This window comes from Coturnix japonica, chromosome 18 (genome assembly GCF_054131305.1).
Source record: "Coturnix japonica strain WE chromosome 18, WE-NBRP24, whole genome shotgun sequence".
In the NCBI taxonomy this organism is placed as follows: Eukaryota; Metazoa; Chordata; class Aves; order Galliformes; family Phasianidae; genus Coturnix; species Coturnix japonica.
In genome coordinates, this window is record NC_140680.1 from 11022452 (window position 1) to 11041712 (window position 19261).

Below are 19261 nucleotides of genomic sequence, written 5' to 3' on the forward strand. Positions count from 1 at the left end.
TCTGCAGGGCAACAAAAGCAACAGGCCACACCCCTACATAAACATAAAAGATAGCCTAGAAACTCCCAGCTGCTTGTATGCTCTCCTCATTACAAGGATGCAAAGAATCACTCTCTGGCCCTGTTGCAGCAGTCACTGTCACAAAAGCAAACTGTCAAAGTGCAACTCCAGGCACAAAGGAATGATCTTTATTGAGCAGATTCAGGAAATCAAAAACAGAGGAAGCAGATCTTTCACCTTATGTTTGTAGCCTTTTTCCTTTTGCTTTCCTCTTCTCCGAAGAATGGGCAGCTCTTCAAACTGATGTCTTCCTTCAAACAGAACAATAGCTTTTCCAGAAACCCAGGCTTTCTCTGAAGGCTCTCCTAAGGCATCCACGTAGTACTCTCGGTATGGCCTCCGATTGGAAACTATTTCAAAGAATTTAACAGAATTAACCCCTCGCACACAACAAAACAAAGACAAAAATCAGCCCATTGCTTGTTGCACCTTTATGATGACTGAACAGCACATCCTCTTGACCACTAGGAAGAGGAAATGGTGCACCAGCAACACCCAGAAATAGGATCCTGCTGGATAGCATTTACACAGGCAGGCTGTACCTCCCCCTCCACATCTTGCTCCATCCTTTGTTACCACACAAACTCCTATTTTGGACATAAAACATAAACAGTAGTGTTAAAATAAACCCACAGATGCACGCATTTGCACTATACGAGCAGTATGGCATCGTGACAAAGAGTCATTTATAATAAGTTAATTCCCTGCTGTGTGCACTGCGGTGCACAGCCACGGCAGAAAACCATAAGGGCACAATCACAACAACTTCCAAGACTTTTCAGAGGTGTTTCCTAAGTAAGAGCACTAAATGGGCATGAAACAATGAAGAACTGAACCAGGACTAGGCAATCTGGTGAAAGAAGACACGTTTCAGGCACTAGAACAATGCCAACAAGGCTTGAACATAAGATATAAACTTTTCCCTGCAATGTGTGCTTCGTGCTGTCCTGGGAATACCTGCACCAGCTGAACATGCAGCCCGAGCTTTGCAGCCCCTTTTGTTTGTGCTGCCTCCTCCTGGAGCACCTAGCGATGGCAGCACTGACATTCTGACCAAGAACAGCTAAAGGATAAATACTGACTGGGGCAAAATCAATCCAAGGACAAAGATGACAGACCAAATCCCAGTTACAGTACTGGGACCCAAGCCAATGAGCTTCAGTTTTCCAGCTCCAAAAATCTCTACATCACAAGAGCTTGTCAAAAAAAAAGGCCAGCTGCTTTAAACATAACACCACGCCTCAAAGCAGGGAAAAGGAGCTTTTTGCACAAGTGATGAGTTTGAAGCAACCTGCTTTATTTTGAAGGGCTTGTTCCTATGACAACAAGAGAGAACTAAGGCAGGAGGACCACGCTTCCTACAGTGTGCAGCACCTCACAGCAACCTGATCCCAAAGGCACCTGAGTTCAGATCCCCCTGGTCACCACTCAGGGATGTGAGATGAACACATTACAGTGAATGACAACTGGAAATTCTTCCTCTCAGCTATCTTCATCTCAACATGGACAAAACACACAGTGGGAGATTCTACTATATAGATGGAGAGTAGACTGTGCTGGAATTTGTTAATAGCATGTTACCTCCCTGTAGAATTCCGTTATTAGAAATTACAGTACACAGACTGAGAGGGGATTGTTGGACAGATGTATGTATTAAATCCTGTCCATTATTTCATTATGGGCGGGAGGACATAGGACAACATGGGTGGATTCAGGCAACATCCTTAATGGGAATTTGAGAGCTCAAAAGGGACTGTGTACAACTGCACACTCAGTATTATCTAGAACCAGGATGAATGCTTCCCAGAAGATGAAGAAGGAACTGGAAAAACAGTAAGAAAGACTACAGCAACCAGACGTTCAAGTGACGTGAGCACAATACAGGAACAGCTACTCTGTGCCTCTAGAGAAACAGCAGACAGCTCTGTGTCTGTGGTTAGTAGAAAAGTCTATTCATTGTCAGCACTTGGTTCTAAGGCTGGAGAGGGCCAGGGAGCCGTCAGATGCAGAAGGCACCATTCTCCAGGGATTTCCTGTTACTCACAGTACACAATAAACCAGAAAGGGAAAACCGGAAGAAATAAATAAACCTTTCAATTTATGGCAGCGTCCCCATGGTAGCCAATATGACCCTAAAAGCAGTGTGTGAGCTTTCAAATAAAGAGCAATTTCCAAACCATTACTTCTCTGTTCTCTTGGTTCACATACACCTCTATGCTCCCTTGTCTTTATGTTGTGTGACTCCCATATTTTCTGGTCTCTACCCTCTTCCTCCCCGTGCTCACACACGTGCAGCTCTGCCTTTTTTCCTTCCATCCCTTTCCCTCATGCTCAGCTGGCTCATAGTCTCGCTAACGCACTATGCCCTAAGCTTTCACACATGTGGCTCCATCACAACGATTTTCTGATATATCCCCATAAACAGCCCCTGCTTCCCAAAGCCAAACAAGGCCAAAAAATAAAAATAAAAAATACTTCCTCTCACACATTCATGTAACACCTTAAGGCATTCAGCAGCTACGCTGTCTCACCCCAACTCCACAGCCCCTCCTGCCTCCCCATCCCCAGCCTGGCCAACTTCCCAAGTCACAGAATGGCTTGGGTTGGAAGGGATCTTTAAACTCATCTATCCCAAACCTTGCCTTGAGCTGGCTGCCCCCAGCCAACTCAGGCTGTGCAGGGCCCCATCTCACCTCGTCCCAAGCACCTCCAGGGATTGGGCACCCAAAGCCCTGGGCAGCACTGCCAGTGCCACACCAACCTGAGTAAAGAATTTCTACCCAACGTCTCACCTAAATCTTCCCTTTCAGTTTTAGCCATTCCCTCTTGCCCTGTCACTATCAGACCATGCAAAAAGTCAGTATCTCTCCTGTTTATAAGTTCCACTCAAGTACTCCCCACTCCATCCTGCCCAGCTCTATGTGCCCACCCTTTTCATACTACACTACTCTGCCCTCACCTCTCTGATCCACCTATCTCTCCATATCTTTATCAAGCTGTTCTTTCTCCTGCACTGCCCCACACTCATTCTGGATACTCATCCTTCTTGTACCATGGAAACCAAAGCCTACACATTAAACAGCTTCTCAGCTTTAGCCCCTTACTCCTGTCATCTCTCTGGTGTAGTTCTGCTTCCCAGATCGAGATCTTCCTTTTTTTCCATCAATACAGAACTATAGAACTCCTCCACTTAGCAGTCTGAGTAGATACAGTACCTTTCATTTTTGAGTGACAGTCCAGCACTGGGTCATGACAAACTGTGCATGGCCACCACGGGCGTCTGTTGAACTTGGCCCAAACAAGATCCCCAACTTCATACTTCACTGGAGTAGGTTTCTTCTTGGCTCGGATCTTTGGGGAAAAATCAGAACACAAGAAATCACTAAAGCTCCAGATGCTTTTAAAGAGCCTTGCCTCCCCCTTCCCTGTATGCAGATTACATCTGGCCACCAGAGACATTTACATGAAAAAGCAAGTCCTGATTTTACTTAGTGGCTCCTACACCTTCAAAGAACACCATCATTCTTCTGATCCTTCTGAGAGAACAAAACAATAAACTGGGGTTTGATTTTATTGGGTTGGGTTTTCTTTTCGTGGTGCTTTTTTTTCTTTCCTTCCAGTGAGGAATGTAAGCTGGTAAATGACTGCACTCCAAGTTCATCCATTTCTCAGAGCAGGGCAGTACCTTGAGTCACAAGCAGCTCCAATGACTTCACTAACACCAACTGCTTCATTTCAGAGGTTGCCATGTACAGAAAAAGTAATGAAAGACAATGAACTATTCCTGACTGGAACAAGGTGATGAGAAGAGCAAATATAAGAGTTGGTTATATACAATGCTAATGACTGTCTCACTTCTTACGTATGCTCAGGAAAAAAACCTTTCTCATAAAATACTTGAAATTTCATGCAACTACAGAGAAAAGGAAAAGAAAAAAAACAAACAACTTTTATTCTAATTTTGGGTTTGTGTGACCATAACTACCATTTCTCTTCCTCAAGAGCAGCAAAAATGCAGTCACCCCCCTGTGAAACACACAGACCCCATCTGTATCCAAAGTCTTCCTGCAACAAGCAGCTCTGTACAGACACCCAAAAGCACTTTGATCAGAACACCAAAACCTCACAGCACAAACACCCAACAACACACACACACAATGCTGCTTACTGCCATTCCTGCCTCACCATGGCCAAGCAGAGAGCAGATCCCTGTTTCCCAAGTGTACAGATCCTACTGGTTGGACACTATGGCACCAGCAGCACTGGGGCTGGGATCCTGGAGCCAGCCTGCATTGATGAGCTGAGCCAGGATGGGGCGCTGGAGGCTCCCATGTGGCTGCTGTGGGGCACCCTCCTGTTTGCCAGCACTTGCAGATGACCTGTCCTGGGTGGTGTCAGCACGGTAAGATCTCTGAGCAGCACTGCAGGTATTTTTGCCAGCAAGCACCAGCAATGTGCTCCCCATTAGAGCTGTCATAGTGCAAATATGCACCTTCTTCTCACTTCACGTATTCATTTTGCTGTAAGGCACATCTCCTGCAATTCACAGTTTAAAATCCTAGTGACTAAACCATAACAGATCTCTCTAATAAACGGTATATCCCACCACAGGTCAAGTTTTATGGGATCTCTCCACGTGGTTATTTATAGAGACTACAAAAGGATAAAGTTCTCTGTTACATGAAATAAAGCAGGTAATTACCCTATAGACGCCATTGCTGAAATTCTTCTCACTCAGCCATCAAAAGCCATACAATAACTTATTTCTGAGCAGAGCTCTGAAGGGCAAAGGGAACAGGCACGAGGTGGAGGCTGCTGAGCACAGGAGGCAGTGCTGCAGACCTGATGCCACTTCAGACATCAATGCTTTTTCAGATGCAAACCCACTTTCTCTCCTTTCCAGTGCTCTTCCTGTAAAGGTGTTTTCAAGGTGTGCATACATACTATAACTAAACCAAACTCCAACTTGCTGCAGAGCACACACAGGGCACCCGCATCCCAAAAGCTGCAATGTAACACTTGTGCAGTCAGCAGGGCCAGCAGCACAGCCCTGTGACGATCTGCCAAAGTCATTCACACTGATCCACCTGAGCATCATCCCCAGCCCCCGCCTGGAGGCAAGTCTGCATTTAAATCAAGGCTTTGTCACCGTCCCATACCAAACACAGCCACCTAAGGAAAGCCTGGCTTTCAAGAAGCTATTCGGAGACAATGCTTCAGTGCTTAACTCTCTTCCCAAGTATTCAGCAGCCTTTTCAGCGTCAGTCTGTCCGCAGCCATTCTCATGCCTGCCGTGTCCCTTCCCTGGCAGCTACAGGAAGCATCAAGTGGATGCAGGCTGAATTCTTGCACTGCTCCTCCCTGCTCAAAAAGCAGCAGTTATCATTTCCAGGTATCAGGCTTCTCCTTTAGACTGCTGTGTGATAACTGCAACCCTCAGAGCACACATTCCTTTGGTCAGAAGGAAACAACAAATTTCCCTCTAAGTACAATTATACTAAGATTAAACTGGTAATAAATCCCAATGGCCAGAACTTCAGCCCTGCAGCAATGATGACTTTGCCATGAAGAAAGCCACACGTTTTCTGAACTCATAACTTCATATAACATACCGAACTTCAGATGTAGCCCTTACATGTGCTCAGAATAATTAACGTTTATCCACAGGGCATTAAAACTTCACGTGTTTAAAGAACAAAACCAGTGAGTGGCTGCATTGCGGGGAGGAGCCGTGCTGTAACTCCAATGGAGATACACTGCAGAAACTTGAAGGAGGTGAGACGGTTAGTGAGGAAGGACAGCACCCTGCCCTGCATCATCTGCACTCACCGTTACAGCCTGTGTTGTCAGATGTTCTCCCAAAGGGAGTGAGCGCTGTCTGCTGTGTTATCAGCTGTTTGGCTTTAATTTGCTGCTCAGATGAGACAAGCCATAGTCTAAACTCTAGATTATATGCAGTGTTTCAGACCGTTTGGTGTTATTTTTGGAGAGAACAAGACCATATATTGTGGGTGTTCTTTAAACAAACCCTCTCCACCAGTATTAAACCCTCAAGAAAAGCACCGACCATTGAGAAAGCGACACACACTGATGTGCAGAACAAGACAACACAAAGATGCCTTGACAGCCATCTCCCGAACGTGTATTATGTCTCAGCAGTGGGACTGGGAAGCCGCCATCTCAGCAAGGCACAGGGACACCCAACTGCATGCTCAGCCCACGAGCCAAGATTTTCTGTGCTATGCACCACAACACCTCATCCTGACAGGGCTGCACCCAGCACAGCCCTGCACACTGGTAATTCAGACCTCCTTTGGAAAGCCATCATGAGAAGCCAAGGCCAGAAGAACCCTTCTATGGCTTATTCCTTAACTGTTAAGAACAATGCTGTTTATTCGATAAACAATGGACAGCACATGCCACTGGAAAGGCTGGGGAAGCAGGAAAGGCCACACGAGGAAGATGTTGAAAAGAAAGAAGCCCAGACCCACAGCAAAAACACACACTGGGTGGCCTGGTTACAGGTGAGAGAAAACAGAACAAAAGCCAGGGGAGAACACATAAGGAGATGGCATATCTAGACAATAATTAAACAATACAGTATAAACAATGACACTAACAGCAGGCAGACCAAAACCGTGTGTTTCCTTGCGTGTTTCCTTGAAGCACAGCAGATGCCTGACGAAGGTCCTGCAGGAGCAGCCTGGGGTATCAATGAGCAGATCTCATCGCAGGAGCAGCTGCCACGTAGTAGTGAAACCCTGACCTGAGCTGGAGCACATGGCAACGCTGGGAGCAACACCCAGGGCTCTCTGAGCCTCTCATTGCTGGAGCAGCCCTTCCTCTCTGAAGCTTTTCCTGTCCTCAACCCTGATTTTCTCCCTTAAAGGTCAATGACCAGAAGTATTTCCCTGAACACAAGGTAAAGAATGGCAGCAAGTTCACCTGATTCTAACCAGGTATTCCACTGGTGCTGCTGAATCTGAGGCTCATCAGCCCAGCAAAGAAATGCGAACAGGTCAAACCTGGGGCACAGAATTGACATTAGGAAAGATTCTTCTTCTCTTAAATAAGCTTTTGTGAAATCAAAACCAAACCTGACCAAAAACATGGAATGGATATTAAGTGATATCTGCTTTAAAGCATAAGCAGTATTTGGAATGAAGCAACAAGAGGTCAAAGTGCACCCGTGCAGGTAGAGCTGTGCTGGAGAACACTTAGAGGGAAGGCCAGACCTGCATAGGGAAGGCTGAGCATTGGAAAAGACAGAAAAACCAACCTAACAACACAGCAACAACACGCAAACCACAGCACCTGTATGGTGAAATCACAGCCTGCACCACAGTAAACAGGCTGGCACTTCACCTCACGGCAAGCGGTGACGCAAAGATGGAAATGAGAGGCCTGCTGGGAAGCCACAAACAGCCCCGTGTCACGAGGACGATGGATGTGCTTTGTCCTCCCACAGCAGGAGGATCCCTGGGGACCGACCTCAGCACCCAGGGCCTGGCCCTGAGGCCCAGCGTCCCGCTAGGCCTGACCTACATCCACATCCACAGCGCACACACCGACCTTATCTGGGACGTGATCACAAACAAGTGTTCAATACTTGCTAATTCAGTGTTCACTAGCAGAACATACTGCAGAGATAGTGACAGAAGGAGAACTTCTGTTCTCCGTGTGCTTCTTGATACTTGTCCTCTGGCTAGGACCCTGGCCCAGGCTGTACAGCCTGTAAATGGAAAGGCTGTTATACATGTAATAAATACTGTAAAAGGTTAAAATGAAGAGAGCTGGTTGCATTACACCGAGTATTTCATAAGTCCTGAAGCAACTGTTTCAAGCTCAGGAGTCTCAGACAGAAAGACAACCAGGTAACGGCATCTATTTCACTGCTTACTTGATGGTGATAACTTTTGCTTTGGAACTGAACAGAACAGAACAGCGGTGCAATACAAAGCTTTGGGACTTTGGCATCACAGTAACCAAAACCAAATAGCAGCAAGATGCAAGGCAGAAGGGAGGAGGAAGCAGGTGGGAAGGGGAACAGACTCATGACAACACCCAACAACAAAAAACCCAGACAGGATTTCAGACCACTGACAGAGGATGAACTATGGCTGGGAACACTCAGGTTTGCTTGCTTATCCATGTGCGTTTCCAATGATCAACTAAGTTTCCTTTAAAGCTGGATTCTTTAATCCCCACTAATTGTTTCAAGAAAGGGAGGAACTGTGGGGCATTACCAGAACCTCACTAAGCCCCTCAGAGACATTGTCAACGAATATTTCCTTAGAATCCATGAACCAGTGAAAAACTGAAATGAAACCAGATCATCAGATATGCCCGATTTTCAGCTGTATTTCTGTGTTCCTTTATTCTATCAAACCATTTCCAAGCAAGGCATCTGATAAGTGCAGCCATGGCTTTCAGAAACAACATTTCAAAACCCATGAAATGAAAGCCATATTCAAACTGCACAAAAATATTCACTGCAACTTTGACTGTAATCATAAAGATGCAAGATGCCAATACCAGAGAGCAGCGTGTGTACAGTGCAACGAGTGAATGCCTATTGGAAACCCAACAGCTGAAAACCAGCAGTTTGGGACACTTGCACTTGAGAAGCTTCTTAACCCTTACATCGGGAATCCTTCTTTGTATGTACTCACCCTCATATCGAGCACAGCCAACAAGCTGGGAAGCATTTGATTTGTTTCACTGCTGCTAATCAGAAATCCATGGGCAGCCATCACATTATCCAAAATAGGAAGCAGTCTGAACAGGTGTTTGGGAAAACCAAACAGACCAGCAGCCAGGGCAAGCAAAGGAACTAATAAAAGGAGATAACCATCCTGCTCCGCACCCTTCTTGCATCAAGTAACAGGAAGGTTTCTGTCTTTCCACTGACAGTGGGAGGGGAAGTCAGTAATACACTCAACTCCAAAACAAAACAAGAATTCTCCATTTTTTTCCCCTAAAAACACCCACATTGTCCTCAGGGTAACACTGTGTCGGGTTGCTTCTCTAGCTCAACACTTTGGGTTTTACATGCACAAAACCCTAATTCTACATATTTAGAAGTGAAAACTAAGTCTGCAGTGCAGTACTTCAAAAAGCACCTGAAAGTTAACAACTATTCTGCTAATTTATTACCAACAAAACCGCTGTGCTTTTTCCTCCCTAAAGACCCAAGCAGTGTCAAAGAGCACTCAGGCCCGTCTTACACCATATGGAACCCACAGAACAAGTTCCCTATCAAGAATTAATGCAAACAAAGCCTTGCTAAGCAATGAGCAGCCTGCAATGAGCACCCCACCCCCTCACAGCAGGGGATGGACAGGGGCAGCAGTGGGGGCAGGCTGCCTTCCACGGGTGGTCTCAGCACTGGGAGCACTTCCCAAAGTGCCTCCTTCCCCCACCCCATGCACATCCATAGAGTGCCATGGCTGCAAGCCAGCACTGTGGGGGCTGGCAGATGTAGGGCCACCAGTCCTGCCACTTGTTTGTAGCTGGACCTCAAAGAAGCTTTGGTCAAACTAGTAAAAAGCTGCAGCTCAGGCTGTGCTAGAGATGGGTGTGATGGCTTCCTGACCGGGGCAGCTCTCCACCAAGAGCCGGCACACAAGGACAAGATGGCACACGAGGACTTTTCTCCTCCTTATTTTTGCTGTTCCTGAAAGAAGCACAAAGTAAAGCTTGATGCAATCTCAATGGTAACTGCACAAAATCAACACATCAGCCTGAATGAGCGCCTTCCCATCCCTCAAGAGAGGCAAAGCACACTCCTGGATTCATCAGTGCTTTCGGACACAGAAGAGATTGCTATGCACCAAGTCCAGCCTTATCTCTGCAGAACACTCAATCACTGCTGCAGAAGCCACAGTGAGCAGCTGCACCGAAACAGTTTTCTAATTTGATAAAAACAAAGAGAAGAGAGATAGCAATGCAGCAGCATCTCACGCTCTGCTGGGCAGTGGATGGTCAGGAGCACCCAAAGACCACAACTACATCCCCAGACAGGGTAGAACCAGCAGGATGGGATGCGCATCCCCACCCTCAGTGCTGCTACACACCACACCAAGGAGCCCTAAAACCCTCTGTGCCTGCACCAACCCCACACGATGCTTCCAATCCCAGAGTGACCTTCTCACAAGCAGCATAGCAACACAGAAGGAACATTTGAACTTCCAGCAAACACTCCATGCAAGCAGGCTGTGCCTTTACCCAGCACTGCAGTCTGCTCCCAGCCCTGTGGTGCCTTTCACATCAAACTCAGGATGGTCGCACACCGCGTCCAATGCTTGCAATGTGTTCTGCGGCTCCGCACTCTACGCTCACCTCCATGGAAAAATGCTCTGAAGCCACAAAATGACACAAAAGAAAGCAATGCTATTGTTGATAGGTCTAAATTCACTGTACAAGAGTCTGCACCTGGGAAGTGTTTAGGGGTCCACAAATCACCAGAGGTTGAAAACTGCTGCTCTAATTCAAAGCAGACTCTCTCACAGACCTTTTCCACCCATTAAACGTGGAAATCCTGGCAATGCCTTAACCACCATAAAGGACTTAACCCCATTTTACTGGGCAAGGACTGCACTGTGCAGCACAGATGGCTCTGTGTAGACACAACAAAACATCTGCCACTTTTGCCTGGTATCAGAAGTGCCATTAACGTGATGTTTTTACAGGTTCTTGGCGGACATGCCCAGCCTTTGCCAGGAGCTTCAGTTTCTTCCTTCAGGTGCTTTTGGTCCCCGTGCTGTTCCCAATGGCTGTACACAAGAAGCTGTCAATCACAGGCAGGAAAAGCAGAATTAAGTTCTAAGCAACAACAATGCGTGTTAATCACTGCCCTTAACGCCAATTTTTGAGTTAATAATGTATTTTAACATACACGGTCTCAACAATAACTCCAAAAAATCCCACTTCTTTTCCTGAGGCTCAAGTAGCTCATAACGCACCTTCAGAGCTGACAGCTCTTGGGTGAGATACAGGTTTGTTCAGTTAACACGGGGACATTTTGAACACGAAGCCTCTCACTATGGCACTGCTCAGCTCCACTCCTGGACCAGGAAGCGCTGAGGTCTAAACAAGCTGCTCCGCTTGCAGGAGGCAACGAACAAATGGCAAAGCTCAACAGAAGCATTTTTGCCCTGGGGTCAGGAACTGCTGCAACAGTATCACACGGAGCCACTGCCACAAGTTTCAGCAAGGAGGAGGAAACTGTAACACCATCATCCTCTCAACGACACAAAACGTTACCAAAAGCCTCAGGGTCTGGGAGCTGCTCCTCCCCTTAGAAGTCACCAGCAAGCAAACACAAGTGGAAGGGAGCACAGGGACTATCAAAGCTGGTGCTGTGCTAATAGCTGCTCCCCTCCTGCAGCAGCAGGATGCACCAGGCACAGCACATCGCATAGACCAGAACCAAAATGCTCAGTGAAACCTGTGCTCCTCTGGCAACCACCCTACACTAAAGGCCTGACCAAGGGATGACTAATTATTGATGACAGCAGAAAGTGTATTAACCAGGACACTGCTTGAATGAAGTCTCACTTACCCCAGCTTGAACTTTTCATCTGAATTCAGAAAATGAAAGTGACGGGTTTTACATTTCACTCCACAAAACCACACCTTTGAGACTGTCCAAAACACAGCCCTGTTCCTGCTGTTTGCAGAGACCCGTGTGGTCCCATAAGGACTGCAAAGGCATCGATCACACACATTCCACACCGCGCTGCTTACCAAGAAAGCACCTTATTTTTGGTAACATCACGTGAACAAACAGAACTTAATCAGAAATAGTAGATTAGAACAAATACAAGCAAAACGAAAAGAGCCATTGCTGCCAAATGCTGGGATAAATGCACCCAGGAGCTCAGCCCATGGGGACACACAGCAGCCATCAGCACACCACAAACAGGGCATGCTGTGCTATCGCAGCCTGGCAGCCAAAGGCATTCAGGGACCTAAGTTGTGACAGAGCCTAAGACAGAGCCCGAACAGAAACATCCATGTTCTTCTATATACCCACCACAGTCAAATCCCTTTGCAAATAAGTTTAGCTATGCTCAAAACATGGAGGCACTTCTAAACGACAGAAGGAATCACTCCGAACACAGGGGGCCCAGCAGGATTCACAGCATGGTGAGCTCCAGTTCTGCACCTTCTAGGAAACAACATCATCCCAGCAGCACAAGTCTCAGCAGTGAGAGCTCTGTGAAAGAACAGCTACAGTAACCCACACACAGGGGGACAGACACTGTAACAGCAGCACAACACCGTGGCTACAGAATGCAACAGGACCCTTCACCATATACGTTTATATGGTGAAGAGATTTAGAGTTTAGAGAGCACTTTGTTGGCCAAACCCCCAGCAGCCTCACACCCCATGTGCATGGGCTCCTGCACATGAATGCATGGCACAAGGCTGCACCACTGTGCAACACACTCGCACGGCAATACTTCACTTTCAAGCGCTGTGTACCACGAACAAAGCAGCACCAACAAACTTCGTGGGCAGCGATTAAAAAACAACCAACTGGCAAAGCAAAATGTTATTAGGTACAACAGGTTTATAAAAAAGCAAAACTTCAACGTGGGAATTAAACCAGGAGCAAACCAGCCTCTCCAACACTGCAGCTCTGGTAGCAGGGCACAGCCCAGGGACAGCCTTGAGCCCCAGCACCCACCCGACTACAAAACAGCACCGCAGGACAACTTACAAGGCCAGGAAACGGCTGGAGGCAGGCTCGCATCTGGCTGATAACAGAAAAATGTACCAAGCGTCCATCCATTGCAGTGTAAATAGCCACGATCCAGCAGTACCAAGGAGGAGCCATCAGCTGCCCGCTGTCACCCCATTGTCACTTCGGGAGCAGGAACAATGGTCCAACAACAGTTGGTGTCATTTGTCTCAGACCCCCGGGCTTGGCTTTGAGTCTCAGCAAACTTTAACCAAGATTAAGGCGTCTGTTAAGATAACTTGAGAATATGTGCATCCCTCTTAACACCTGAATGCTACCTGGGCCGGCCGTGCCAAGCGCTATTAACAGCCCCCTGCAACACAATGCCTGCCCGCCCACCCGGTATGCGGCCCACAAAGACCATCCCTCCTGCGGGAAGCACCTTTGGCACTTGAGAAATCGACCTTTTCAGAGTTCCTAACGACCCAGTGAATCCTGAAAGCTTGCAGTGGTTACTGTTTGCATGCTGCCCTGCTGGTCAAGCTGAAGGGGATGTGAGTTTGGGAACAGTGGTTCTGACCAAGATCTGCTGCATAGCAAAGGAGGCCGTGGGTAAACGGGGTTATTGGAGCAGCCCAGCTATGACAAGCTGCCCTAAAAAAGCAGCGTGGAGCTCTCTTGGGTTTCGTTTTGCTGTTAGGTTTGTTTGGGTGGATCCAGTAAGTTGCAGCAGGCTCTAAGAGAAAGATGACTTGACTCACCCAAATCCAAAGGGGACAGGAATTAAAGGCTTGTACGAATCAAGCATCTGAGGGCAAGCCTGGTTATTCCTATAGCTAATGTGTCATGTTCAGCAATATAAAAAACATCAACTCTATCTCAGTGGTAACCTGGCACAGGCAAAAAGCTCCCACCCCACAAAGAGCTGAGCTCAAATGAATGACCTCCCTGACAACCTGCTCTTACCAGAGGGAAGATGAAGCAGTAGGATCTCAAGTTGCCAACAACAACAACAACAACAGTTTTTAACAATTCTATGAGGTTAATGGCACAGCAGGGTGTGCAGGGCAGCCTGACTCAAAGTCAGCCCTTCGTTCCATGCCCAAATAACGGGCTCCATCACAAAGCACTCTCACCATTCAGGCTGCAGCAAAGCCACCGACAGTAAAAGCAAAGCGTTGTGCAAGTACCTCTGCTTGCTTCTGTTTACAACGTGAGACCCTCCCACAACCGCATCACTGAGCACATGTCTGAGATCCTCGCTCTGCTCTACAAAGCTACACACCGACCTCAGCCTGACAGCAGCCTCTGCCTCACAGCACCGGGTCTGAGCTTTGGTCTGAGCTTTGCACAGAGCACCGCTGCTCCCTAAGGTGCACATCGTGGGGTCAGGCGCCCTGCAGTGCCCCAAAGCAGCTCCCGGAGCAGAAACACAACAGGTTCCCCAATGAATGAGGGTGAGAGCGAGTGTACCCCCACAAATACTGCAGTACAATCTGTCTGGCAGCAGCAGCAGCCACGCTGAAATGAGAAGGAGCGAAACGGTTGCAGGGTCAGTGCTGTCACATGGCGTACATCCCACACCTTGCATCAAACCAGACCTCAAACCCAATGCGGAGCAAGCTGAAATCTACAAAATGGCATTTAAAAACAAAGCACTCGAGGAAAACACTTCACATCTCTAAGAACGGCCGCATAATGGACGTGTGTGCCTATAAATAACTCCGGGAGTTCAACTGAGGAATGCTGAAAACCATCCCAAAGTTTCACTCGCATTCAAAAACGAGCTCTGGATACGTCATATGCACCCAACCGCTGTCACTACTCGGAGCTGCAGCACTTCTGCTCGTTCAGCACGTCTGGAAAGAAGCCGATGGAATGCTAACAACGTTTAGAAAGAGATTAAAGGAAGAGTAAATGAGGGGTGCCCGGGTGAGGTGGGGGGACAGCCCTGCGGGTCGGGACCTCACACCCAAACAAAGAGCTCTGACAAGCCAGGTGCTAAGAGATGAGAGAGATCCTTCTGTACCACCTGTCCGAAAATAAGCTGAGAGTGGAACGAAAAAAAAGACAAGGAAAACAAACAAACAAACATCAAACTACTTCAGCAGCTGTGACGGCAGTGACGGCCACGGGAGGAAGAAATAATAATAATAATCGAACGAGTGCGGTGAGAAACTCCGTGCGACAAAGGAGCTGCCCGCAGGGTGACAGCTGAGCCCGCACCGCGCACGTGAAGGCGGCCGGGGCCCGGCACAGCGGCTCCCAACGGCGGCAGCGCCGGTGTCAAATCTGTCCCCTCGGCAAGATGGCTGCCAGCAGCCCGCCGCGATGTCAGCTGCCAGCCGCGGCCCGGCCGGGCCCGCAAGATGGAGCCGCGCCGCTCCCCCCGCCCGGTGCCGCCGGCCCGTCCTTCCTCCCCTCCATCTCCCCGCCCCGGCGCCGCTTACGAGCTGCAGCGCGGCCGCGGCGCTGCCCGAGGGCTCCGCGTTCTCTCCGGGGCCGCCGTCCGAGCCGGGCAGCTCCGCCAACTGCAGGCGGGGCGGCTCCGGGCTGCCGGCCCCGCGGTTCTGCTCGTGCTCCTCGTCGTCGTCCTCGTCGTCCTCGTCGTCGTCGTCCTCCTCCTCCGGTGTCTCGTTGCCCTCCTCCTCCTCCTCCTCCTCTTCCTCCTCCTCCTCCTCGTCGTCCTCGTCCCCCCCGTCCCGCAGCAGCATTGGGAAGCCCAGCGCGGCGGGCTCAGGGCCGGCTCCGCCCGGCGGCTCCTGCGTTGCGGGGGCGCGGGGGGGCGGCGAGCCGGGGTCGGGCAGGGCCTCGGCGCCGTCGGCGGCTCCGCCGAGGTACTCGGCGCTGATCATGGAGGCCAGGTCCTGCAGCCGGCGCAGCGGGATGTAGCAGGAGGACGGGTCCTGCCCGTAGCCGGGCTTGGCGGCCGCCAGCTGCATGGAGGGCGGCTCGGCACCGCGGGGCTCGCCGAACGGGCCGCCCTTGTGCTCGGCGGCCGGCAGCGAGGTGCCGAACGGGACGAGGCAGCTGCGGCGGCTCACTTCGCAGGCCTGCTCCATGCCGGGCGGCGGGCATCCACCTGCGGGCGACAGCACAATGGGGTCAGCCCGGCCGGCCGCGACAAAATGGCAGCCGCGCCCCGGGGCCCAGCTCCTGCTCCGCGGCCCCGCGCGGGCGAAGAGGGAGGGAGGGCGAGAGGGAGGGACGGACGAACGGAGCAATGGAGGCGGCCGCCGCGCCGCTAGGCCCGGGCCGCGGCCCCCGTCCGCCCGGCCTCGCTCCCCCGCTCTGCTCCCCGCTCTCTCCGCCCGTTTCGCTGACCGGGCGGCTCCCTCGGGCACCGCTCACCTGCGGCCGCCGCGGCCGGCTCGGCGCCGCCTGCCCCCGCTGCGGCCCGACAAGGAGACGCTCCGACCCGGCCCGGCCAGGCCCCGCCAGCGCTCCTCCGCCGCCTCCCTCCTCCCTCCCCCGCATGCGCGCTCCCGACGCCGCCGCCATCCCGCCGGGCGCGCGCGCCCCGCGCCTGCGCGCGCGCCCCCGCGGCCGCTCTTGGGGTTCGGCTGCGGCCAATCGGCGCGCGCTCGTGCGCCCCCCCGTCTCCCCCCGTTACACACACACACACACACACACACACACACACCGCGGTGCCCCCCCCTCTGCCCCCACCCCCCGTTACCGTCACGGTACCGACCCGCTCATTGCCGCCCCCCCCGGAGCGCCCCGGCCCGGCCCCGCTCCCACCTGCGGCCCGGCCCGGCCCGACCCGCGCACATGGCGGCCCGTTGTCCCGCACCCTCAGCGGCGGCCCCGGCCCCGCGAGCCCGGCCCGAGTCGCGCCTCACCTGCGGGCCCCGCCGCCCCCAGCACCGTGCGGGGCCTACGGGCGGCTGCGGGGCCCGCGGGCGCCAACAAGATGGAGGCGTTCGGACCCCGCGGGCACCGAGCCCGGCCCGGCCCCGCGCGCTGCCCCGGCCATTGTCCGCCGCCCGCTCCGCTCCGTCCCCCCGTTCCCCGCCGCTCCCCGCACCCCGCCCGCCCGCCCGGCCTCTCCCGCGGGGAAGCGGCTGCCCGTGTCCTCGTCGGGCCCCGCCGCGCCGCGTCTCCCACCCTCCCCGCCGCCGGCCCCGGGCCGCCCCTCCCCGCACACCGGCGGCGTCCCCCGGGCGCTGGTGGCGGCGGCTCCGTCGCTCCCTCCAGCTGAGGCCGGGGGCTCCGCCACGAGCCGCGCGGGTCCGGGCGCCGCGCCACGGCACGGCACGGCACGGTACAGCTCGGTACAGCTCGGTACAGCTCGGCACGGTACAGCTCGGCACAGCTCGGCACGACGCGGGGCCGGGGGCAGCGCGGGGCCGTGGCACACACCGGGGCGGTGCTGTCCGTGCCGCCGCGGGGCTCGGCGCGGTGCGGCGCTGCTCCCCCCCCGCCGCTGCCCTTTGTTTCCCGGCCGGGCAGGGGCTGCGGAGCCGCTCGGCGCTGCGCTTCCTGCCCGGGGCCGCGGGGCTCCGCTACGGTCGGGCCGACGGTGACCGCAGGTGGGCACGGCGGGGAGGGCGGCGGGACGCGGCCCGGCCCCGCATCGGGCACCGCCCCGCGCCCCGCTGTCCGGCGGCACCGCCCTGCGGCCCGACGGGACCATCGCTGTTCACCTCGGCCTCACGTGTCAACGTGTCGACCTGCCACCGCCGTGACACGGCGCGGCGTGGGGCACCGAGCCCCATAGGAACGTGGCCCCACGGCCCCACGGCCCGGCCACTCGAGGCCCCGGGAGCTGCTTTCCCTCCTTCCTCCCGCAGCCACGTGCCCCGCACCGCGCCGTCACACTCCCCACATTAAGGCGGTGGTTTTCATTGAGTGCCCCCCGTGGGCGGGCAGGGCTCTGCACGGCTCTGTATGGCTCTGCATGGAGCTGCATGGCTCTGCAGGGCTCTGTATGGCTCTGTATGGCTGTGCAGGGCTGTGCATGGAGTTGCATGGCTCTGTATGGCTGTGCAGGGCTCTGCATGGCTCTGTACGGCTCTACATGGCTCTGCATGGCTGTGCAGGGCTCTGCATGGCTCTGCATGGCTCTGTATGGCTCTGCATGGCTGTGCAGGGCTGTGCATGGAGCTACATGGCGGCACGGAGCAGCGCTGCGCCTCGCGGCCATCGCAGGGTTGTGCAGTGCCGGGCTGGGCCCCCGCCTTGTCCCCCCTCGTTGTGCCCGTGGAGGCGGGGTGCTGCGGGCAGGGCCTGGTGCCGGTGCTGGGAGCCCCGTCCCGCTGCTCCACACGGCGCTATTCCCCATCCGACCCCCGGTTGTGGGGCTGACACGGTCCCTGCACACGCTCTTCCGGCCGCCACGCTCCCGCTCTGCAGCGCAGCACGGAGCCATGGCCGCCTTTGTGTGCGCACCGAGGGCTCTTTGCTCAGCCCTGCCCCGCTGCCCGGTGTGTCCGCTCTCCTTCCTGGCGGCCCTCGGGCTCTATCGCACACACAGCGCTATGGGGAGGGCTGGGGGCCGGGGGGAGCGCGGCCCCGGAGCGGAGCACAGCACAAAGGGTTCTGGGAACGTGGGGTTGGCGAGCGCGGGCGAAAGGGTTAAAGCTGGCGGGCAGGGGGAGGGCGGCTGGGGCCTGGAGGAAGGAAGCAGAGGAGGAGAGGAGCGCGGAGCATCCTGCCCGCAGGGCCCCAGGCGGCCTCTTCCCCGGGGAGCGCGGCTCGCCCGGCCCTGGGCCGTGGGGACGGGCTCTGCCTTGTGCCGGTGGCACCGCGCCCACGGCCACGCACCGCAGGCGGGCGGTGCTGCGCCATCCGCTGCCGAGTCCCGTGGGGTCCCCTGTCTGTGCACAGTGACCCTCTGCCGTACCCACAGCCCCGCAACGTCGGTCCCAGGACACGCGGGGACACGGGGAGGTGGGAGCCGGGCCCACGGAGCCGGGCGCTGGGCGGCAGCACGGCGTGCAGGGACGGGACCGATGCACAGAGCGGCGCTGAGCGGCGCGGGATGCGGCACAGGGCGGAGAAACCGGCTCCGCGCCCCGCTCCCTGCTCCCTGCCCGCCGTGCTGGCAGCCCCGTCCGCAGGGACGGCGATGGCCGCGCTGCCCCACGCCGCCTTCGTTCCGTTTATCGCCGCAGATCTGTCCCGGGAGCCGGGGAGCAGCGGGGCATCGCCCGACCGTTCCGCCGCCGCTCTGCACGGAGCTGCCGCCGCCGGCCGGGAGATGGGGCTCGCGGCCCGCCCTGCCCGCACGGCCCCGCAGCGCTGCGGCCCGGGGCTGCCGGCGGGGTGCGGGGGTGCGCCGTGCGGGGGGAGCGTGATTCTGTGCAGGGGGGGCTGTGTGCGGTACTGCGGGCGTGTGTCCACGGGAGGCTGCGAGCGTGGGGCTTTGTGCACGGCCAAGCAGGGCGGCCGTGGGGGTTTGGTTGCAGGCGGATGGCCGGGAATGCAGATGTCTCGCTTTCCTCTGCCTTGCGCCCGGGAAGCAGCGTGGGATGCGATCACGCGTGAGACTTCCCGGTGCCCTTTCC

General features: G+C 53.9%; 1 protein-coding gene across 6 annotated transcripts in view; it reads right to left on the bottom strand.

Moving 5' to 3' along the window:
- NSD1 (nuclear receptor binding SET domain protein 1) overlaps positions 1-17147 on the bottom strand; it is a 54614-nt gene extending 37467 nt beyond the window's left edge. For 2 of the 6 annotated variants that reach the window (XM_015876032.3, XM_085519235.1), the window contains exons 1-4: positions 16101-16243; positions 15200-15831; positions 3276-3411; positions 238-410 (exon numbers count right to left, since the gene is read on the bottom strand). In XM_015876032.3, the coding sequence (XP_015731518.2) occupies positions 238-410; positions 3276-3411; positions 15200-15811 (921 nt within the window). In that variant the 5' untranslated portion in view covers positions 15812-15831; positions 16101-16243. Of the gene's footprint in view, positions 1-237; positions 411-3275; positions 3412-15199; positions 15881-16100; positions 16252-16594; positions 16735-16899 lie in introns of those variants that run through there. The other 4 variants (XM_085519232.1, XM_085519233.1, XM_015876030.3 and 1 more) reach the window with 4 other exon arrangements.
- Positions 17148-19261: the final 2114 nt, after the last annotated feature.